We start from the raw sequence: 23,647 nt of genomic DNA, 5'->3' as shown, positions 1-23,647 counted from the left end.
TGTGGTCTCTGCTGCCTATCCTGAATTCAATAATAATTTCCTTTGTTTTTTTTAATGTTGAGTGAAAGGTTGTTAGCTTGGCACCATGCCACCAGGATTCAGAAGTCAGATTTATTGTCAGAGTACATACAACCCTGAGATTTTTTTTCCTGTGGAAAAGGCAGAATGACCATTTATTGATATTCCAAAAAGATTTAAACAAATAAAGAACTAAACAAAATAATGAATGTAAACAAACTGTGCAATACAGAGAGAATTTTTAAAAATCATAAGCACAAATAAGAGTCCTTAAATGAGTCCCTGATTGAGTTTGTTGTTGAGGAGTCTGATGGTGGAGGGGGAGCAGCTGTTCCTGAACCTGGTGGTGCGAGTCTTGTGGCCCCTATACCTATATCCTGATGGCAGCAGTGAGAACAGTGCATGTACAGGCTGGTATGAATCCTTGATTGCTGCTGCTCTCCTATAGATATTCTCGGTAGTGGGGAGGGTTTTGCCTGTGATTTCCTGGGCTGTGCCCTCTACCTTTAGGAGGGCTTTATGCTCAGGGGTATTGGTGTCCCCATACCAGACCATGATGCAGCTGATCAGCACATTTTCTACCACACCTCTGTAGAAATTTTCCAGGGTTTCTGGTGTCATACGAAAGTTCTGTCTGAGGAAGTAGAGGCGCTGACACGCTTTCTTCAAGATGCCATTTGTGTGTTGGGTCCACAAAAGATCAACCGAGATAGTTATTCTCAAGAACTTAAATTTGCTCACCCTCTCCACCTCCCAATGATCAATGGATTGTATATCTCTGGCTTTCAGTCTCCTTTCTCTATTTTGTCTCTTTGTTGTTTGATATCTGGCATACAATTGTGGTGTCATCAGCAAATTTGATAAAGGAGTTGGAATGCCATTTAGGTGCACAGTCGTGGGTGTAGATGATGTTTAGTAGAGGACAGTACTTATCCTTGAGTGACAGGATTTGACAGTCTCTATCTAAAGTTGCTCTCAGAAGAAGTTTCAGCATCATTAAATATGGGTCTACTCAGGCAGAGTGGCCAACCTTTTAATTTTTAATTTAAATATACAGTGCAGTAACAGACCATTTCAGCCCAAGAGTACATACTGAAGGTGTAGATTAGGCAACATGGACTTGTGGGCCAAAATGGGGTGGCAAGGTTGGCATAGTGCATCACATTTAAAGCTCCAGCAAATGGGACTGGGGTTCGAATCACGCAATGTCGGTGAGGAGTGTGTACATTCTCCCCTTGTCTGCGCGGGTTTTCTCAGGGGGCTCCAGTTTCCTCCTATCATTCAAACTGTACTGGAGATGTAGGTTAATTGGGAGTAAATTGACCAAGATGGACTCATGGGCTGAAATGGCCTGTTTTCGTGCTGTATGTCTATGCCAAGTTCACTGAATGCCTTTAGAATTTTGTTCATACCTGTGACCAACATAAATCACTTAACACTTCTGTGTTAAGTTTTATTAGCCAACATGCAGCATGTACAATTTAAGGTCTCAGCAATTAGGATGATGATAAAGAAGATTGTGTAGCAGGCGCTACAACAGAGTGGAAAATCAACACCCACTCGATGCAGTTATAATCAAGTCAGATTTATTGCACCCTCTGATCCTGCTTATACAGACCCAGTTCCCAGTTTTCCCAGCGTTGTCAATGGATGTGATGTCATTGGCATTCTGGCCACTGATTGGTCAGCTTTCTCACCTCGGGGAGAAAGGGCATTAGCCTGCGTGCGCCTTACGAGATCGCTGTGTTCTTCTACCATTTTGTGTATCGGGCCACCTCCTGGGTAGCGGGCCGCTACATGACACCTTCTTCAGAACCAAGTGTTGTCCTGTAATTTTGGCAGCCTGCCCGAGCTGCAGGGCCTGCATGAGCCATTTGATATCCAGGACACATGAGGATCCGTTGTGTCTGGTTTCTTGATAGGGTCCTTCTTATGATCATTGCAGAGGCATGTAGTGTGTTCCCCATGGCACAAAGACATATTTAAATGTCTTTAGGTCCTTGGGGATGTCTTGGGTTAGCCATGTAGCAAAGGTTGTGTTCGGGCTAACGTGCCGAATCGTTTCCTTAGCTTTTCCAATGTTGCTGCTGGTGGTTCTTCTTGGTCCCTGGCAGCAGCCAAATACTCCCCCGGAATGATCAAAGGTGCGCCGTACACCATTTCTGCTGCTGAGGCGTTGAAATCCTCCTTTGGTGCTGTGCGCATATCAAGGAGGACCCATGGTAGTTCATCTGTCCAATATGGTCCCTTGAACTGACCCATCAGAGGTGGGTTCCCAGAAGATTGGCTAGTGCTGTCCATTGCCCCAAGGTGAATTCTATCTAAAGTCATATGCTCTGGGACTCCAGTGTATTGATCAAGGGTTTGGCGCAGGACTCCTTTGTTGTTTCTGCCAGCAGAACTGCTTCTGGCCATCTCATGGAGCAGTCGACTATTGTCAAAAGGTACCTTGCCCCCTGGGAGAATGGCATCGGCCATATAATGTCAATGTCGATGTGACTGAACCTTTGTCATGCTGGTTCAAAGGTTGGGGAGCGGGAGGTGCCTTGATGTGTGTTTGCACCTTTGACGCCTGCCTGACAGAGCGTGCAGGTCTTGGCCCATTGACTGACCTGTTTATGGAAGCCATGCTAGATGAACCTGCTGGCCACCATCTTGACGGTGGTTCTGAAGGCCGGGTGCGTCAGGTTGTGCACCGCATTGAAAACCTGCCATCTCCAGTATGTCAGTGTGAAGGAGCAGGCTTGCCAGTGGACACGTCACAAAGGAGTGTCTAGGTACCCGGGCGGACAGTGACGTCCTCTAGACTGAGTCCTGAGACTGCTGTCTTGTACACAGGAATCTTGGGGTCTCTCTATTGTGCTTTGACCAGGGCTGCATACTCTATCTCCTGGGACAGGGTCTGGTTGGCCTGAATCGCCGGTCATGACAGTACGTCGCCCACGATGTTTGTTTTATCAGCGATATGTTCAATGTCTGTGGCAAACTCAGATAGGTAGGACAGGTCTCTTTGTTGCTTTGTTCTGATACTTTATTGAAGCTGAAGGCTAATGGTTTGTGCTCGATGGAAAAAGTTAAATTGCCTCTCCTCCAAAAACTCTGAAGTACTGGACCACCAGGGACAGTGCCAAGAGTTCGCGATTGAAGGCAATGTAATTAAGTTCAGGTGGCATGGGCTTCCATTCTCCCTCGATCAACTGTTTGAGCACGCCCCGACCACCCTGTTGGAGGCATCTACTGTGAGGGTGGTAAGGACATCTGGCTCAGGGAGCACCAGAAGCGTAGCATTGACAAGTGCATCTTTTGCCTTCTGGAATGCCTTTCATTCTTCCCTGTTCCAGGTTACCTCTTTGCTTTTCTCTTCCATGAGTGCAAACAGGGGGCACATGACACGGGCTGCTGCCAGTATGAAACAGTGGTAAAAATTAAATATACCAGTGAATTCCTGGAGGTCCTTCACCGTGTGGGTTTTGCTGGCCTCTACATCTTCAGGCATGATTGTTGGCTCATGTTTGTTGACTATGTGGCCTAGGAAAGTCTATTGTCTCTAGACTGAACTGACATTTGGCAGGATTGATTGTGAGGCCTAAATCACTCAGGCGGGTGCACAATGGTCTTAGGTGGGCCGTGTGCTCTTTGCGATTGTGGCTGGCTATCAGGATGTTGTCCAGGTAACCTGAAGTCCCGGTCCTACTGCATCCATTTGTCTCTGGAAGAACTGAGCTGCATTCTTGAGCTTGAAAGGCATTCCTAGGAACTCAAACAGCCAAAAGGGGTGATGATTGCGTTTTTAAGGATGACATCGGGGTGGATGATAGCCCTGGATGAGGTCAACCTTTGAAAATATTCATGCCTCCTGTAGGTTTGTGGTGAAATCCTGTACTTGTGGTACAGGATATCTGTCCAGTGTGGTGACTTCATTTAGGCAGCGGTAGTCTCTGCTTGGCCTCCACCTTCCTGCTGCCTTTAGTACTATGAGCAGGGGGGAGGCCCAGGGACTATCGCCAGTTCCTCCATCTTTTTAAATTCCTCTTTCGCAAGGTTGAGTTTCTCAGGGGGAGGCAGCGTGCCCTGGCGTGGAGTGGGGGGGCCTTTGTCAGGATGTGGTGCCATACCCTGTGCTTTGGCTCAGCTGAGATAAACTGGAGTGTGTGATGGAAGTGAATTCAGCCAGGATGCATATAAACTTCTTGCTGAACACCGTGACCGAGTCAAGATGAGGGGTTGGTAATTTGGCCCCAGGGATGAAGTCTGGAAGGTCCTGGTGTACACCAAATGAAGCCCTAGCAGACAGTGGACCTGGAGAAAGTCTTCACCCAAGACTGGTTATACCACCACTGCCAGTGTAAAAGTTCATGTAAATTGACTGTTGTCAAAGCAGAGTGGGATGGTGCTGGTGCCGAAGGTCCTTATACTGCCATCAGGGCTGGGCTCGTTTCCCATTCTGCGTGTCATAGGTTGAGGTGGGAAGGTCTTGTGTCACCCAGGAAACACTGTCCCGAGAGGGAGTCCCAGACATGGAGGAGACTGACTCATTGGCAAACTGCCGTAGCTACTAGCAATGGTTGGCCGTGGTGTTTCCATAAAACCTGCTGGGGATGGGGGTTGTGGGGGGAGGCATCAGCGGGCCTCCGTACCCCTTCGCTGATGGTAGAAACAGTACTGATCGGTGGGGGAGTCCACTTGCCTTTCTATCGATTGCTGTGGCTTTGCTTTTGCTGCCTAGCAATCTGTTCCACTGCGGCGTTGCTGTCCCTTTTCGTTCTCCAGATCATGTCAGCCCAAGCGGCGACTTCTCTGGGGTTGCTGAAGTCTTTGTCAACGAGCAGCAGTCCTTGGGCAGTGGTTCCAGAAAAACCTGCTCAAAAAGTAAGCAAGGTGTTTGCCCCTCGGCCAAGGTCAGCATGTCACTCATGAGGACAGATGGGACCTTGTCCATCAGGCCATCCACAAGCAACAATCAGGCGACACGCTCATGCCGTGAGAGTCCAAAAGTTCAAGTTAAAAGCTCTTTGAAGGCATCATATTTGCCTTGTTCTCTTGCTGGTGTGTCGTGGTCAAGTGAGATCACCATCTAGTAGTACATCGTGGCATCGGCAGAGATCTGTTGGAACTGGAACTGGGCTTTGGTCTGCTCGAACCACACCAGTGGCTGTGCTGTTCAGAATGCTGGCAGCTTCAAGAAAACTGTGTAGGGTTGACTGGTCGGTCATCTTCGGGTCCCGATGCCATTTGGACTGGTTGAGGTCACCAATGTAGTGAGCGCTACAGCAGAGAGTGGAAAAAAATGACACACACTCAGTGCGGTTATAGTCAAGACTGATTTATTGCACTCTGCTCCTTCTTATATGGGCCCAGTTTCCCACCGCTGGGCCCGATTTTCTTGCCATTATCGGTGGAAGTAATGTCAACGGCATTCCGGCCTCTGATTGGTTGACGTTCCCGCCACATGGGCAGTCGGCTGGGGAGAAAGGCCATTAGCCTACACCAGCTTTGCAAGATCACTGCATTCATCCGCCATTTTGTGAATTGGGCTGTTTCCTGGGTAGCGAGCCGCTACAATTGCAGTATTGTTATCCTGACACTTCCAGTAGCACATCAAATAACAGTAGCACATAAAGATTAGGAATTATGCTTGAGGTGAGGTTCCAGGCATATTGAAACTACAATCCAACAGAAGGCTAGTAAATCAAGTCCAGTCTGTCTAAGGGAGGAGTTCTCATCTGAATAATGTGCCAGAAAATTAAGACTATGATGGAAAGACATCAAAGTGAAGACTAGCATATATACATGTATTCACCAGCCCGTCTGACTGAACACAAGAGATGGCAAACAATAGGAAAGCACAGGATGAGGTTAATTATTTCTACAGCTTATTGTATTAAGACCACTAGGAGCAACTACAACCTTTGTAATGTGGGCATCTGGTAAAATGCTGTTTACATAATGATCAGGTGGACTGTATATAGTGATTTAGGTCTTCATCTACACTGCTTGCCACTTGGACAATGAGTAATTAAGCTATATTATTCTATTGTCACTAATAAGCATTGAGCATATGTTCAATGATAATATGATTTCATGTATTATGGCACAATTAACGTAGATATGTGAGAAGATCATCAAGGAGTTAATGTGCTCTTTCATCCAAGTAACATTAAAAAAAAACAGGCCTAATACAGATATTTCAATTTGTCTTGTCACGCAGCTCTCCTTATGGCAAAGATACATAATCAACATTTTGGCCCAGAGCCCTTTGTCAAGGTATAAGCAAAAAGCAGGCAGGTGCCTGAATAAAATGGAGGAGGGGGGAAGACAGTGGGAGGAGCACAGGTCTACAAGCAAGAGATCACAGGGTGGGAGGCCAGAAGAGTGGGAAGGCAGTACAGATTTAAAAAAAAATGATAGAGGGAAGGAATGGACAGGGAAGGGGGTGGATCGATGGAGGAAAGGAGGAGTAGGAAGAGAGACACTGGAAACCAGAGAAGTCAGTGCTAAAGCTTGGTGGGTGCCCAGGCAGAATATTGTTGTTCAAATTGTTGTTCCTTCAATTTGCAGGTGCCTCAGTTTGGCAGTGCATGAGAATAAGGAACAACATGGAAGTAGGTCATGCAATTGGCTTTAGGACGTTACCGATGTTGCAGTAGACAGCATGAAGGTGCTCAACGAAATGATATTCCAGTCTGCATCCAGTCTCTCTGATGTATAGGGGCCATAACAGGAGCACTGAATGCAGTAAATATCTACCTTTGACTTCATACCTCTGGGCTCAGACCTGAAACATTGCTTTTGTATCTTTGCCATAAAGAATGCTGCATAACCTGCTGAGTTTCTCCAGCTCCTTTGGTATTAAACTACAATCACAGTGTCTTCAGACTTTCTTGTTTAACTCATCCTACAGAAATCTTTTTGTTTTTGCAGTGAATTGACTCTCAAAGCATTGATTCAGTGATGTTTCAACAAAGCTCTTGTCGATGGCTTACTACTGTGAATAAGACATCATCAACGCCACCTGCATTTTTTCTAGCTGTTGTGAACTCTAACTTTAGTTTTGTATCTTCTTGTGTCATTAATCTTGAATGATTACCTGATGACGACAGTTTTAAATCATAGAAATCCTAGTTGAGGTAGTACAGATAGACCCTAACTTACAATGGTGTTTGGTTCTGGGACTTCCATTGTAATTTACTGTCAAACTAAAAAGTGCCAGAACAGGTAAAAAAAAAATGCAAGAACCATCATAACTTCAAAAAATTGTAGGTCGAACCATCTAAGTAGGGGTCTATTTGTAGAATCATTTAAATGATGTTAAAGTCATTGTAGTGTAACTTAGATTATTAGATATCATTATTTTTTTTGTTGGCATCATTTGAATTAATGCACTATATTTAAGATCAGATCAGATTTCGACTTTATTATCAGAGTACAGGTATATACATGAAATCACATACTACCCTGAGGTTTTTATTTCTGCAGGCTTACTACAACTCTAACTCTATCTCCTTCCTGTATGCTGACTCATCACCTTTCTTTATATAACCCATTACCGTGGTATCGTTGGCATATTTGTAGATGGTGTTATTGCAGTATCGAGCCAAACAGTCGTAGTGTAAAGTGAGTACAGCAGGGAGTTACAGACGCAGCCTTGTGATGCTCCAGTACTGATTGAGATGGTGGAGGAGATGTTCTTACCAATCCTCACTGTCTGTGGTCTGGAGTTGAGGAAATCCATGATCCAATTACATACAAGAGAGTTGAGTCCCAGGTATCTATATTTCCCTCATCAAAAGGAGGAACTAGATTTACCTCTTTACTAGCCAAAAACCTCTCCGAGAGTTACAGCCTCAATTCTCTTACCTCCCTTCATCTCAATTTTTAACCTCTAATTGAAACCATCTCAAACTGTCCCTTTCGAACTGTTTCAAGACAAATTTATTTTGTCTTTCATCATCCTCCATCCATTTTTCAGCTTCCCCTAACTCATATTTCCTCGGTTTCTCAGCTTGCTCTGCCTCGGATATTCCCCTTTTTTCACCTCCTATACCTCATTTCGTTGTTTCTGCAATTCAAAAGATCTATCCTCTGAAATTTTTTCTCTTTATCAACAAATTTTCCCTCACCTATATATTTCACTGTAATCCTGTGTATTTGTATTTTCCCCATCCAATGCTTGACTTCACTCAGCTTTAATGCCTTAGCAATGACCATTAGTTCCTCTTTTCTCTTGCTCTGCAGCTCCACAGGTGATAGTTGTGACAAAAATGTACCAACATCCATCGCTGTTGTTTTCCCACACACACAAGCTTTAAATTAGCTTGGAAAAACCAATTAATTAATAAATCACAAAAACTCCAAAAGTTTAAGATTCCAAAACTCCAATTTTCTATCCGAAAAGACGAGTCTCCAAATGTGACAGGTCCAGAGGACCCCAAAACCTAGCAGCAATAGAAATTCACCAAGTCAAATGGTTACTTAAACAAAAGTTACTTTTAATTTTCTTTAAACATAAAAACAAGATCAAACTTTAACTTACTATTATTAACTTAACCTTCTAATTTTAAGTACACGTGTATGCAATGTGTGTATAAGTTCGGAAAAGTTATTTGATTCAAAGTCCAATTTCACTTCTCACTCCTCCAAGTTCACCTGTATCAGGCAATTCTTATACTGTGCACAGAATTTAACATTTATGAATCTTCACCAGGCTTTGGTGCTTGAAAGGTAAATGGTTACTGCTCAGGAAGGTTCTTGCCGGTTTTCAGAGATTTGTTGCTCATTGGACGCACAAAACTGATTCCTTCCGATCGGCCACTTCAGTGCCTTGCCAAATAAACTTGCCCCATCAGGGTTTTCCAGATGTTAACCTCTTTCTTTCAGGTCATCACAGAGTTCCTTTTCTGTTTCTCTTATCTCAAGCAAAACATTATACTGCCAGCCATCTCTTCTTGTATGGACCACAAGGGCATTGAACAGGCTGAACTAAGAACTCATAACCCGTCTTTAAAATGGGGTTTCAAACAAGCTTCCAAAAGCCAGTGCAGAAAATCAGCAGTCTCTCTCTCTCTCTCTCTCTCTCTGTCACACATAGAGAAAAAAACCCTATTTGACTCTCTACTTGCGAAACCACATGGCTTTGTTAGAACAGCAAACTGCATTCAGAGTGTGACCTAACTAAAAAACCCACAATATCTATATACAATATAAAATATAACAATCTGTCACACTACCAAAAAATATCACCTCATATTTCTCCACTTTAATCTTAACCTGAAACAAAGTAGAGGAGAATGAAGAATGGTATGTGAAAAAATCTCCATATGCAATGTGTGATTAGAGACTAGAATGCACTACCTGCTGTTGTGATGGGGAGAGGCTCCATTTTGGAATTCAAGAGGGAATTGCATAAATAAAGGTAAGAGAATTTTGCAGGGTCTGATGGGAGAAAGTAGAGCTTCTAGTAGAGTTAGTATGTGTACTGTCCTTATTCTGTGATGCTGTTGTTTGATGATGGTACTCCCATAATGCTGTTGCATTGGAATTTACTAATGAAGGAACACTAAAACAAAATTGACAAATCAGGAATGTGAGTGAGTTTGTAAGGGAACCTGCTAGTGAGAGTTTTCCCATGCGTCAGTTGTTTTAGTGACTTTGTGGTATTGGAATCTGTAAATGAGGGAGGTGCTGTTGATACAATCTAGGTGAATGACTACAAACCATTTTGCACATAATATAGGTGGTTGAATGACTTTACATTGGACTTATTTAGAGGACAAAATGAGAAACCATAAAATGGTACAGGTACTAGAATTGAGAATTAATGTAAGATACGGCTGGATACTTGGGACACTCCTATTAACTATCCTTTTGCAATTCCTAAATTTTTACCAATCCTCAGACTTGTACCCTTTTTGACAGTCTAAGTAGTTCAGCTATTACTACTCTCAAACTGTTTACAACTCTTCTACAGCAATTTTTTTCCCGTTTTTCAATGGTATATCTATTTATTATGTTATAAATCAATTGTCAATAACGTGTTTGGTTATCTTGATCTCAAATTAAAATTGTAACATGTAACTTGTGCACACCAGCAATATAAAAATTGCACCAGGTGTGTTCAAAAAATGTTTTACTGTCTTACACAAAACCTTTTGCAGTCCCTTCCTCAGACTGCAGCTTGGGAAGACTTGACTCCTTTCACTGGCACCTTCTAACTGCAAATTCTCATTGCCAGCTTCCACTACTGAACACAGGAATCCCACTGATGGACCCTTGCTGCTATACTTCCAACCAATTTCCTTCTACTCATTGCTTTAATTGGCTATATTTATATTAAAACATAGGAGTAAAGATAGTGTCTACTTGATCCTCTCCTCACAAAATCCAAGATATCAGGTATAGATCAGCTGAACTGTAGTCGATAAAGAGCATGTTGATGAAAGCGTCTTTACTATTCAAGTGTTCAGGGGCTCTGTGTGGAGCCAGTGAGATGGCATCCACCATAGACCTGTTGTTATGATAGGTGAAATGGAACACATCCATGTCACCGCTCAGGCAGAGATGATTTGCTTCAACACCAGCTTTTTAAAATATTTCATCACTGTTGATGTAAGTGCTACTGGTTGATAGTCATTAAGGGAGGCTATTACACTCTTCTTGGGCACCAGTATGATTGACGTCTGTTTGAAACAGATGGGTATCCAATCCTGCTGGAGTGAGATATTGAAGATATCTGAAAATACTTTGGTAAGTTGGTCAGCACAGATTTTTAACACTCAGTCAGGTACTTCATCCAGGCTGGATGTTTTCCTCGAATTCACTCTCCTGAAGACAGCACACACGTCATCTTCAGATACGAACAGAATCGTTTGGAGGGGTAGTTTTACGCTGTTACTCTTGTCAAATCAGGTGTAGAAAGTATCACATTCCTCTGGGAAAACAGCATTGCCATCTGCTACTCATCGAATTTGGTTTTGTAGAAGGTTGTGGCATTTAGTCCCAGCCACAGCTGTCGGCTGTCCCTTGTTGTTTCCATTTTCATCTGGAATCTCCACAATGGCCAGGAGATAGCTTTTCGCAGGTCATAATTGCTTCTTACTTATTTGATCTGGATCTCCGGACTTAAGTGCCTGTGATCTCGCAACAGGTTTCCAATTTCATTGTTCATCCAAGGGTTCTGATTGGGGAAAACCCTGAACAATTTGGTGGGGACACAGTCATCCACAGCTCTTTTGATAAAGTCTGTAACAGCCCATGTGTAATCATTCAAATTCTCTGCTGAGTCCTTGAAGACCACCCAATATATTGCCTTGAAGAAGTCCTGTAACCATTCTTCACAATCCTGTGACCACTTCCTTGCTGTCCTGATCTCCAGAGTCTCTCTTTTTAGGCTCTGACTGTATGAAGACGGAAGGAGCACAGCCAGGTGATCCAACATCAAAATGCAAATCTTGGGAAAGAAGGGTAGCCTTCCTTATCTTGATGTAGCAGTGAGTGAGTATGCTGGGATCTCTGGTACAGCAGGATATATGCTGGTGGTAGTCGGGCAGGGTTTTCTAGACATGGATCTGGTTAAAGTCACCAACTAAGATTTGTAGTGCATCGGGCTGAGCTGTCTCTTGTTTCCTGACCACATCACGCAGCTCCACCTGTTTATATTCAACATCAGGAGGGATATAAACTAAAATGTTAATACTGATAAAACTTGAGGGTCTAAAGATAGCTAAGACCCCTGGTCCTCATGGTATGCATCCCAAGGAACTGAAAAAAAATAGCAGGTTATAATAGAGGCTTTGATGATAATTTATCAAAATTCTCTGCACTCTGATCAAGTCCCAGTGGATTGGAAGATGGCAAATTTCATGCCATTATTGGAAAAAAAGGATGTCGGCAAAAGTAGGGAACTATAGGCCAGTTAGTTTAACATCTGTAGTTGGGAAAATGCTGAAGCAATTATTAAAGAAGAAATAGAGAGGTATCTGGATGTTACAATGTTATACATTGTATTATGTATTGCAATATATTGATGTATCTGTTTTAATTAAATCAATTCTGTATTCTATTCCCATGTATTGTTTGCTATAATATGTTTAATAAAAAGATTGAAAAAGAGAGAGAGGCATCTGGAGAGAAATGTATCCATCAGCAGACACAGCATGGATTCAGCAAAGGCAGGGCTTGCTTGATAAGCTTACTGGAGTTCTTTGAGGATATAATGAGCACACTGGATAGAGGAGAAGGAGGTTGTTTACTTGATTTCCAGAGGGCATTAGATAAGGTGCTTCATAAAATTCATATAGAAGATAAGGATGCAAGGTGTTGGGGGTGATGTATTAGCAGGATTGAGGATTGATTAACCAATAAAAAGCAGCGTTGGAATACGGGGGTGTTTTTCTGGTTGGCATTCTGTGGTGTGCAGTGTGCCACAGGGGTCAGTGCTGGGCTTCAGCTTTTTCCCAACTACAAATGTTAAACAAACTGTTAACGACATACATAAATGATCTGAAAGAGGGGATAGAGCTGACGACATCAAAATTATTAGAAACGCAAATTGTGGAGAGGATATGGAGTGTCTACAGAGATGTATAAATAGGCCAAGGGTCTGGCAGATGGAGAACAATGTTGGTAGATGTGAGGTTATCCACAATGGAAGGAAAAATGGAAGATCAGATTATTATTTAATTACAAATGATTGCAGCATGTTGCTGTGCAGAAGGAATTAAGAGTGATTGAGAATGAATCACAAAAGCTTGGTTTGCAGCTACAGCAGGCTATCAAGTAGACAAATGGAACGCTGGCCTTCATTGCTAGTGGGGTTGAATTGAGAAGCAGGGAGTTTATACTGCAACTGTATAAGATACTGGTGAGGCTGCATTTGGAGTACTACATGTGGTTCTGGTCTCCTTACTCGAGTACTAGATATGGTTCTGGTCTCCTTACCTGAGGAAGGATGCACTGACTTTGGAGGTGGGGCAGAGGAGGTTTACTAGATTGATTCCAGAGATGAGAAGGTTAGCTTATGAAGAGAGAATTAGTCACCTGGGACTGGACTCGATGGAATTTAGATGAGAGAGGATCTTACAGAAACATATAAAATTATGAAATGCATAGATAAGATAGAGGTAGGTCAGTTGTTTCCATTGGTAGGGGAGACTAGAACTAAGGGGCATAGCCTCAAGATTCAGGGTAGTAGATTTCGGATGGGGTTGAGGAGGAACTGCTTTTCCCAGAGGGTGGTGAATCTATGGAATTTGCTGTGGAGGCTATCTCAGTGAATATATTTAAGACAAGGTTGGATAGATTTTTATAGTAGGGGAATTAATGGATATGGAGAAAAGACAGGTCAGTGATGAGCCGACTTCTGCTCCTATTTCTTGTGTTCTTAATGTAGAAAGTTCCATCCACTATCCCCTTAGACTGTTTCTTCAGTCCTGCTGATATTGTCGCCACCAATTATCTTAAACATTTTTTTTTACTTATTTCTCAAACATGCTGGCAATTAGATTATCTGCAGACAACTGTTTTTCATGTGATTGAGAGTGTCGTGGCTAGCTACATCATAGTCTGGTATGCTTGCTGCATAGCATCAGATCAGAGGTCAGTACGGAGGGTTATTAAAACTGCTCAGAAGATCACTGGGGTCTCCCTTCTCTTCCCTCAGAGAGCAGTGCTAAAAGATGGCTCAGAGAAACATTGAGGGCTTCACCATCTAGTCTGCAGTATCTTTCAGATACTACCTTCAAGGAAAATTTAAGGTGTAGGTTAATGGTGTATAAAATGGTGCCACAGACTCGTAGGGCATTTTTAGTTTAAAAAAGAGGTACAGGAACATTAAAAACTAGGACTGCCAAGCTGAGAAACAGCTTCTTCCTGCAGGCAGTGAGACTGATGAACAATCCTGGAAACTCATCAATTATTTAATTTGTATTCATGTTGTTTGTGTGTTGAGTATATTGTGTGTTTATGTGCACTATGACTCAGATCTACATTATTTTGTCAGATTGTATCTGTGTTATCACATGACAATAAATTTGAACTTGATATGTTATTACTAATAAGTACTGCTATTCTATCTCCTCTTTTTAATTCCATATTTTCTAATTGGCTTCTCTATAGCTATTTCTAAATAATCCCAATGACATCTGGCACCTTGATAATACAGAATTGACACAAGTTACCCACATTTATGATTCATGTTTAATATGGTTTCCACTAACTTTATTAATCATCCCTGCAGACTCTTGTTCTATTTGCTTGTTGATCATTGATATCCTCCTTTCCTTTATCTCTCTTATGCTTTGTTATCCTGTTTTATTTACTTAGTCTGCTTGCATTTCTATTAAATTCATTCCCTTTTCTTACTACCATATATATTTGTATTATAGTCAAATTTAGTGAACCGATTTTTAGGGTAAAATTTAGGGAGTCGACTATTACATGTATATTACTTTTGCTGCAGTTAAGTGTATGTGTTGTTCGCGGCATTGGGAGCTCGGATGGGAGACAGGGTGGCTGGGACTGGGTGGTAAATCCTTGTTTGAAGGTGTCGGGAGCTCAGATGGGCAGATTGCTGCAGCTAAGGTGAGAGTCTGCAGTCAGGGCATCGGGAGCTCGGATGGGTGGGCGGCCGGAGCTTAGATGAGAATCCACAGTCAGGGTGTCGGGAGCTCAGATGGGTAGGCAGCTAGGACTTCAGGTGCTCACATGAGCAGACGGCAGGGGCCAAGAATAGGAGTGGTTCGACTTTTACAAGCAACATATGGAAAACCCAAATTTTTAGGCCAAAAATAGGGGGTTGACTTTTGCTCAGGATTGACTTACGGATGCTTAAAATTTTTGCCACCTCTCTGGTTACTATTTCAGTGTGGACAGAGGTCATATCCCAGTTCAAGTGAAGCAGAATAAATAGCTCCTTCCTCTCCCTAAAATAGCTGAAGTATGCCACGTCTATGAACACTTCTACGCCACACAGTCCTTTAGCTTTCTCCTGAACTGTCTGTTTCCATGACAAATTGCATGTTTCCATAGATTATTACCTTTGAGTTTGTGCTTTTTAATTTGAATACCTTGATAGTTTGGCACCAAGACTTCTTCTCTGTTCCTATCTATGCTGCTTGTTCTAATATGGATCACTGATTCATTTTCCACGCTCTCCTCCAGCTACCCCAAGATATCCTAACAGTGGTGCTATGTAGACAACAGTCCCTTCAGAATTCTTGTCCTTAGCTACAGAAGAATACCTAGCCATCTATTTATGGAGTTGTCTATCACATTTTTATTCTGCTATTCTATGTTTGCAAAGCCTTTTATGCTACAGTGCCTTTTTCTGCATTGTAGACATTTATTACAAACCCTGCCTCTTGTCTGGATATCCCTTTCTCTCAATTCTCCAGCGTCAACTACTTTTGTTCCGAGGATCTCTCCTTCCACACCAGAACCTCCAAAACATACTTATTTTTTAAAGAAATGTGACTTCTCTCCTGCTGTCATGGATAAAAACTTTTACCTGCATCTTCTCCATTTACTGTTCTTCTCCTCTCAACGCACCTCTTTAGTACTCACCTTTTGCTCAATTAGTATTTGCAGTAAGCACATAATTCTTCAATGTTATCCCAACACCAACAACATTTTCCAATCTCTATCTGTCTCTCTTTTTCCCAATCATTCTCTCTGTGACTAGCTGATCTATTTTCTCTCCTTACCTATCCTCCCACCCCCTTAGACACTTCCTGCTGTAATTGTAGAAGGTGCATTATTTGTCCCTATATTTCCACCCACACCTCCGTACAGGGCCACAAACAGACCCTCTAGATGTGGCGGAGGATTACTCATACCTCGTTTAATCTAGCCTACTGCATTCAGTGCACTCAATATGACCTCACCTTGTTGAGACCAAATGCACTTCAGGCAAATGCTTTATTAAGTACCAGCTTTCTGTTCTTGGATTCAACATTGCCACCTATTTTAATTTCATTTACCATTCCCATATAAACATGTCCGTCATTGGCCTTTTCTAATGCTTGGGTGAGGCGAAACATAATCTTGAAGAGCAACATATTAAATTTTTGGAGACTAAAAAATTTTGGCTCCAATCCTGATCCAGTTCCATTGTTTCCATCTATCCTTTATTTTTCACGTTTTATTCTCAAAAACTGCCCCCACCCCCACCACAGTGATCTTTTCTCTCCACCTCCCTCATCTTCAATTGTCCAGTATTCTATCAAATCATAGTCCCTCCCCAGCACCCACCTTTTGTATCTGCTATCTTCTCTTCCCACATTAGCATCTCACTCTAACTGACTCAATATTTACATGGATACTACCTGATCTGTTAAGTCTATCCAGAATCTCTTTATTCACTGCATTGTGGATCCCCACCTTGCAAAAGATATTGGTTGGTCATGATCAAGGTCTGCAAGAACTCCTTCTAGTACCCCATTAATAAATGCAATCCAGCGACTTAATATTCAATCCATCCCTTGTATATTCTGGAGTGCAAGTCTAATCTGGGTGAAACTATTTATAGATTTTTAATCTTCCCTTCTGGTTTGGTGCCTCTCCAATGCACAGTCAAACTTAATGAATTTGAGCCGGGAATTTAATCAGATTTTTCCATAATGTTTGGGGCAAAGACACCTTTTTTTTTCTTTATTTGCTCCTGTGCTCCACAGTTTTAAATTTCTAATCAAACAATTCACATGATTAAAGTACACATTCCGATTTTATTCAAGGCAATCTGTACATATCTTTGTTTGACCACATAGAAATTACAGCACCTTTAATACAGAGTTCCTCCATTTCAGGGAACCATAATGTTTGGGACCTTTGGCTTCACATGTGTTTGTGATTACTCAAGAATCTTTAATTGCTTTATTGGTGCAATTTATTACAAACTCTCTTTACTGAGAGAGCCGAGCTTGCTTCTAAGCTTTTGATTACCTTTGAAGTCTGTAGTTGCCATTTTTCAACATGAGGACCAGTGTTGTGTCAATGAAAGTCAAAAAAGTAATTATGAGGCTGAAAAACTAGAATTAAACAGTAATAGATATTACCAAAATCAAATGTTTGGAACAACATTAAGAACAAAGAGCATAGTAATCACAAAGGGGCAGGTAGGCGAAGGAAAACCTCCACTGACAGAATGCCATTCATAATGAAGAAAAATCTGCAAATGCCTGTCCAACAGATCAGAAACACTATTCAGGAGAGAGGAGTGGATGTGTTAATGACTACTGTCGGCAGAAAACTTCATAAACAGAAATACAGAGGCTATCCTGCAAGATGAAAACCACTAGTTAGCCACAGAAACAGGATGGCCAGATTATAGTTTGCCAAGAAGTATATAGAAGATCTTGCAGAATTCTGGAAAAAAGTACTTGTGGACAGATAAGACCAAGATTAACCTGTATGAAATGATGGCAAGAGCAAAGTGTGGCAGCATAAAGAAACTGCCCAAGATCCAAAGCATAGCATTTCAATTGTGAAAGATGGTGGTGGGGGTGCTATGGCCTGAGCATGTTTGGCTGCTACAGGTACTGGCACACTTATCTTCACTGATGATGTAACTGCTGATGACAGTAGCAAAATGAATTCTGAGGTGTATCTTATCTGTTGGAAGTTCAAGCAAATGCCTCCAAATTCATTGGACGGAGCTTCATGCTATAGCAAGGCAATGATCCCAAAAATAGTGCGAAAGCAACAAAGGAGTTTTTCCAAAGTAAAACAATGTAAGATTCTTGAATGGCCAAGTCAGCCACCTGATCTAAATCCTATTGAGCATGCTTTCCATATGCTGAAGAGAAAATTTAAGGTGACAAGCCCCAAATGAGTAGCTGCAGTAGAGGCCTGGCAGTGCATCACCAAAGGAGATACTCAGCACCTGGTGATGTCTATGAATCACAGACATGAAGCAGTCATTGCATGTAAGGGATATGCAACAAGGTACTAAACATGACTACTTTAATATACAGTACATATTACTGATATATTAATGTGCCCTGAAAAGAGGACACAATAAAAATTGCTGTAATTTCCACATGACCAAGCCAAATTTTTACATATAACCTTGAATAAAATCTGGAATGTGTATTTTAATCACATGTCAATTGTTTGATTATTAATTTAAAAAAGTGGAGCACAGGGACAAATAAAGGAAAACAGTGTCTTTGTCCCAAACATATGGAGGGCACTGTATAGGCTCAGAACAATCAGACCATCCAGAATCAATCAGCATTTTCAAAAGGAAATTAGTTTTGCACTTGGGAGAGAATAATTTGCAGGATTATGGGAAAAAAAATAGGGAAATGTCACTAATGGGATTGGAATGTGTCAAATTGGTGTAAATTTGATGTGCAAAATGGCCCCTTCAGTGCAATAACAATATAAATACTATAAAGCATTTATGTTTTGAAGTGATATTTAAAAACTAATATTATCCTTGATGAATATTTCATGCTTTAAATTCCTAACAACACAAACTCAATGACCAAAATAAAATGCTGTTGAATATGTTTCAAATAGAATATGAAAAAATGCTATTGGCAAATGTTAGGTTATACACATTGCAAGGAAAAATGGAAGATCAGTGTATTATTAAATGCCAAGTGATCATGGCATGCTGCCGTGCAGAAGGACTTGGGAGTGGTTCTGCATGTATCACAAAAGGTTGGTTTGCAGATGCAGCAGGCTATCAGGAAGACAAATACAATGTTGGCCTACATTGCTAGAGGGATTAAATTTAGAAGTAGGGAGGTAATGCTGCAACTGTACAATGTACTGGTGAGGCTGCATGTGGAGTACTGCACATAGTTCTGGCCTCCTTACCTGATGAAGGATATACTGGCTTTGGAGGCAGTAGAGAAGGGTTCACCAGGTTGATTCCAGAGATGAAAGGGTTAGCCAATGAAGAGAGAATGAGTAATCTGGGACAGTACTCGCTGGAATTTAGATGGGGGGGGGGGGATCTTATAGAAATGTATAAAATTATGAAAGGCATAGATAAGATAGAAGTAAGTTGTTTCTATTTGTAGGGGAGACCAGAACTAGAGAACATAGCTTCAATATTCATGTAGTAGATTTAGGACAGAGATGATCCTATTTTTATGTTCTTTATATGGAATATAATCTGGAAATGGGAATAATCTTAATCAATGACACATGAAGTCCATTTTCAATTCATAAACACTGTAGAAGTTACCACAATGTAACTTAATTTCTAGACTTCGGATCATTTGCCTTGAAAGAAGTAGGCCGAGGGTTTAGCTAACTGAGGTCATTAAAATCAGAAAGCTTGATTAAATTATTCAGTGTGATTTTAGTGAGAAAACATAGCAATATTAAAGAAACCATCTACCTAAATTGCTCACAAGAAACTGAAAATAAAATTTATAAGAAGCACCTTAAGCCTGAGATGATGTGCATATGTGAAACTTACTTCTGTGTCAAGTAATTGATGTGAATTGTATAACATTCTTAGGTAGGTGTTTGGGAAAAGAAAATAGGAGGATTATGATGAAGAAGAAATGGAGGATGCTGCAGTGAAACTTAAGTTCAGCAAGGCATTGTTGCCCCATATAGTTTCTTCTTGTCCTGCCAAATTTATTTAGTTTCAGATAATCAGAAGTATTTCTATTAGTTGACATCCTAGTATCACATAAAGACTCGTGTGACTATAATATCATTTGATGGCATTCAGACCAACATTTTAGTTTTTTTCTCATTTTACAATTACTTTTGCAGTCAATAAATTCCACCCTGTGATATATAGAGAGGCCACTGCCTGGGAAAAAAATGAGAAACCAACTTAAGCTGATTTTATGGATTAATTTAAACACTGCTTCTCTTATAATACTCGGTATACAAATTTGCTGAAATATAACATAGTAAATTAACATCAGAGGTTAAAATATTGTTCAAGCTTTTCTCTTGCAATATATATCACAGGAACCTGGTGAATTTATTATTTCTGCATGCAATTTGATATCTTTTGTTAAAAAGTTGTACTCTCAGACTTGTTAACTTGTATTTCATTATTTTTTGCAAGCTAGCAGTAGAGTTGGGATAATATATCAAATGTAAATCCATAATTTCCTCCTAAATCTGTCAGTTACGATGCAGAATGGATTTGATGTCATAAAATCATTTGCTAATAGGTTTTTGAGAAATATAAAATGTCCTTTTAAAAATGCACAAATAAAGAAGAAATATCATCACTATTCCACATGAATGGCAAAGCCAGGTTTCCCACAGTCAGAAGAGCTACAATATCCAGCCAAAGTGTAGCAATTACTGCAACATTGTTACAGCATCAGCGACTCAGGTTCAAATATAGTGCTGTCTGTAAGGAGTATGTATTTTCTCCCCATGTCTGTGTGGGTTTCCTCCGGGTGCTCCAGTTTCCTGCCACCCTTCAAAATGTATCAGGTGGTACGTCAATTGGCTGTAATTGGGTGGCAGAGGCTCTTGGGCCAGAAGAGCCTGTTACTGTGCTGTTTATCCAAAAATAATTAAATATTCACCTTTCTTTTGGAAGAAAACAGGATTAGACAAACAAGACTCCTACCACAGAGTCTAAGAAATGACAAAGACAAACTGATACACATTTGAAGGTGGTGGTGAAGTATTGCCCAACAGAAAACTGAATATATGCAATAACCTCACTGGAGTGACTAAGTAATTCTTGGCACACTTTCCAAAAAACTTCCTATCCCATACAAATTTCTCTTGTTTTTTTACTCAACATCTGGGTAATAGAGGTAATATTGTGATGTGGTTGACAACTAGATAGAGACATTAAAGAACACCATTCAAACATTTAAACACATATGTTACTTTGCTTTTACAATTTCCTGAAAGATCACTGGGCTGGACAGTCAACCTTTCCTCATTCCTACCTTGGCTCAGTTCTTTAAAACAAAAGTTGACATTTTTGAAAATCAAGTTAATTCACCAGCAGAAAGCATTATCATCAGTACAATAACTTATACAGCTCTTCCTGACAAAATTATGGCCAAAACAATAGAGATTCACCATAGAGCGCGGTGCATAAATCCAAATGTATTTGCAGAGATTGTTCTCACCCATCTAAGACACCTTGCTTTCTATTCATCTCCACTGTGGCTGTAGAATGTTTTCCTCCATTCACAATTTCTGATCTCAGCTGCCAAGTTTCGGGCTTTTTTGGCCACATGTTTTTCAGGTTCACTCCTTTTTTGGCTTTTACCCTGCAATATTTGAAATAAAGTATGAGATTCAACAGAGACAATGGTTTCATTGGTGCCAAACACTCCAAGGTTTTGATATGCTCAGTCATATCAGTAATTTCTATTGTAGCAAAATTGTGCCTAATAATATTTTATAACTCTAATGATTCTCATCAAAATATTTTACTAATATGTTAAAATTTCAATAATAAAATTTATTGTCAGAGTACATACAACCCAGAGATTCTTTTTCCTGCGGGCGAGGCAGAATTACCACTTATGATAAAGCAAAAAAAAGTTTTTGACGTACACATTTAAACAAATAAAGAAGTGTAACTGTGTAATAGAGAAAAATAATCAATAGTGCAAAAATAAGTGTCTTTAAATGAGTCCCTGATTGAGTTTGTTGTTGAGTAGTACGATGATGGAAGCAATGCAGCTGTTCCTGAACCTGGTGGTGTGAGTCTTGTGGCACCTATACCTCTTTCCTGATGGTAGCAGCAAGTATAGACTGTGTGCTGGGCAATGTGGATCCTTAATGATTGCTGCTGCTCTCTGACAGCAGTGTTCCCAATAGATGTTCTTGATGGTGGGGAGGGTTTTGCCTGAGATGTCCTGAGCTACATCCACCAACTTTTGCAGGGCTTCAAGCTCAGGAGTATTGATGACCCCATACCAGACTGTGATGCAGTCAGTTAGCACACTTTCCACCACACATCAGTAATTTGCCAGGGTTTTCAATGTCATATTAAACCTCTGCAAACTCCTGAGGAAGTAGGGGCACTACCGTGCTTTCTTCATGCTACATTAGTTTGTTGGGTCCAGGAAAGATCCTCTGACTCCAGGAATTTAAATTTCTTCACCACCTCCACCCCATTGATCACTGGATTATACAAAAAAACTAAATCATATTTATCTGCAGTAAACATAAAGATCAAGAATATTTTAATTCCTTTGATGAACATTTAGGAAAGTGTTACAAAAAAATGGACAAGTTTGCAAAGCTTTGAAAAACATTGGAACCTATTTGATAAGGGTTTGAGTAAAACAAGTTTAAACCCAGAAATGGGTTTAAAGTCTAGCAAAAGATGTATTTTGAGGTGTTTCAAACTGATGCTTGGATGTTAACTAGGCATTCCCAAAGAACATAATGTCAGGTAATTACCTCACAATCATGTCAGGAAGCAAGGATGACTCATGCCTAGAAATGCCTTGTTGAGGTCAAGCAAATCATTTGGAAGTGACTGGTATCACATTTCATTCATTTAGGAAGGTTTTATATTCGCATTATACAGAAGAGAAATAGCATCATGCATCTAAATTTCAGCCACAACTGGGTACATTCACAATAATAAAAAACAAATGGAGCATGAATGTGCCATGACACTGATTTTTATCGAAATTGATTGAGCTGAAATTCAAGCCATTCCACCTTTGCAAAAATTTACCAATTCAGCAAGCTTGTCCTGAAAAATAAGAATCAACTTAAACTCCTGAAAACCACTTTTAAGCAATCAGTGGAAAACATTATTCAGGAAAATTGTTAATTTTTTGAACACGCATTATTTTATGGGATGTGCACTATTCATTACCCATTTCTGCGCCCTTGCAAATGGTTTTCTTAAAATGATGGTGATTTGTAGTGAAAATATTCCTACAGTGGTTTTATTGGAAAAAGTCCAGAAATATACCCAATATATTTACAAAGTACTTAGTGCCTTATGAGGTCTTCCCCTCCATGAACTACTTTTTCTCTTTCAGATGGAAATGATCACAGGTTGAGAAGGTTCAGTTGAAGAAGCCTAGGTGAGCTACCACACTGCAGCTTAATGATATGTACACATGTAAATAGGAGACAGAAGAATAAAAAGGACATAAACATTGGAAAAGCAAACAATGCAACTGCTAGAAATTCAAAACAGAATATTCAGCAAGTCAGGCTGCATCTGTGAAGAGAGAAATAGTTAGTGTGGCGGCGCACATCCTCATGGCAAACCGGCCCCACTTGTATCGCCACGTGGCGGGGCAGCCATGGGGAAATAGCATCGTGAGAGGTTTCTCTCTGACTCCAGCATCCCTTCCAGCGCACACCCTGGGCAGCGATAATGACATCACAATGCATCAGGTGACTGAGCTCATGCTGCCCTTAAAGGGGCGCGGTGAATTTGAATAAAAAGTCGTTAACGACCCTCAACGTGGTGTTTATGTCTCTCTCACTGCTCACTCTGCCACATTAGCATCAAATATTGATGACCATTCTTCAGAATTGGCCAACCAGGTTCCAAAAGGGAAATACTGGTTAGCTAATGTGGTTTAATGTATCTGGTTATAAGATGAGCTACTGATCTTTTTCCTTACATTGGGTTTCATTCATTAGAACAAGAGCTCAAAGATAGGAAGATCAGGGTGGGAATGACGCAAAATGAAAGGCA

At 40.8% G+C, this 23,647-nt stretch overlaps 1 protein-coding gene across 1 annotated transcript in view; it reads right to left on the bottom strand.

The window, feature by feature from the left end:
- The window catches only part of tmem132e (transmembrane protein 132E), a 670,647-nt gene that overhangs the window by 274,318 nt on the left and 372,682 nt on the right, over positions 1-23,647 (bottom strand). The window contains exon 3 of the mRNA XM_069911026.1: positions 21,093-21,236. Within this exon, the coding sequence (XP_069767127.1) occupies positions 21,093-21,236 (144 nt within the window). The remainder of the gene's footprint in view (positions 1-21,092; positions 21,237-23,647) is intronic.

The sequence above is a fragment of the Narcine bancroftii genome, chromosome 14, assembly GCF_036971445.1.
Source record: "Narcine bancroftii isolate sNarBan1 chromosome 14, sNarBan1.hap1, whole genome shotgun sequence".
NCBI classification, from domain to species: Eukaryota; Metazoa; Chordata; class Chondrichthyes; order Torpediniformes; family Narcinidae; genus Narcine; species Narcine bancroftii.
Note: the sequence above shows the minus strand (reverse complement) of the source record. Positions and strands in the feature narration are given on the sequence as shown.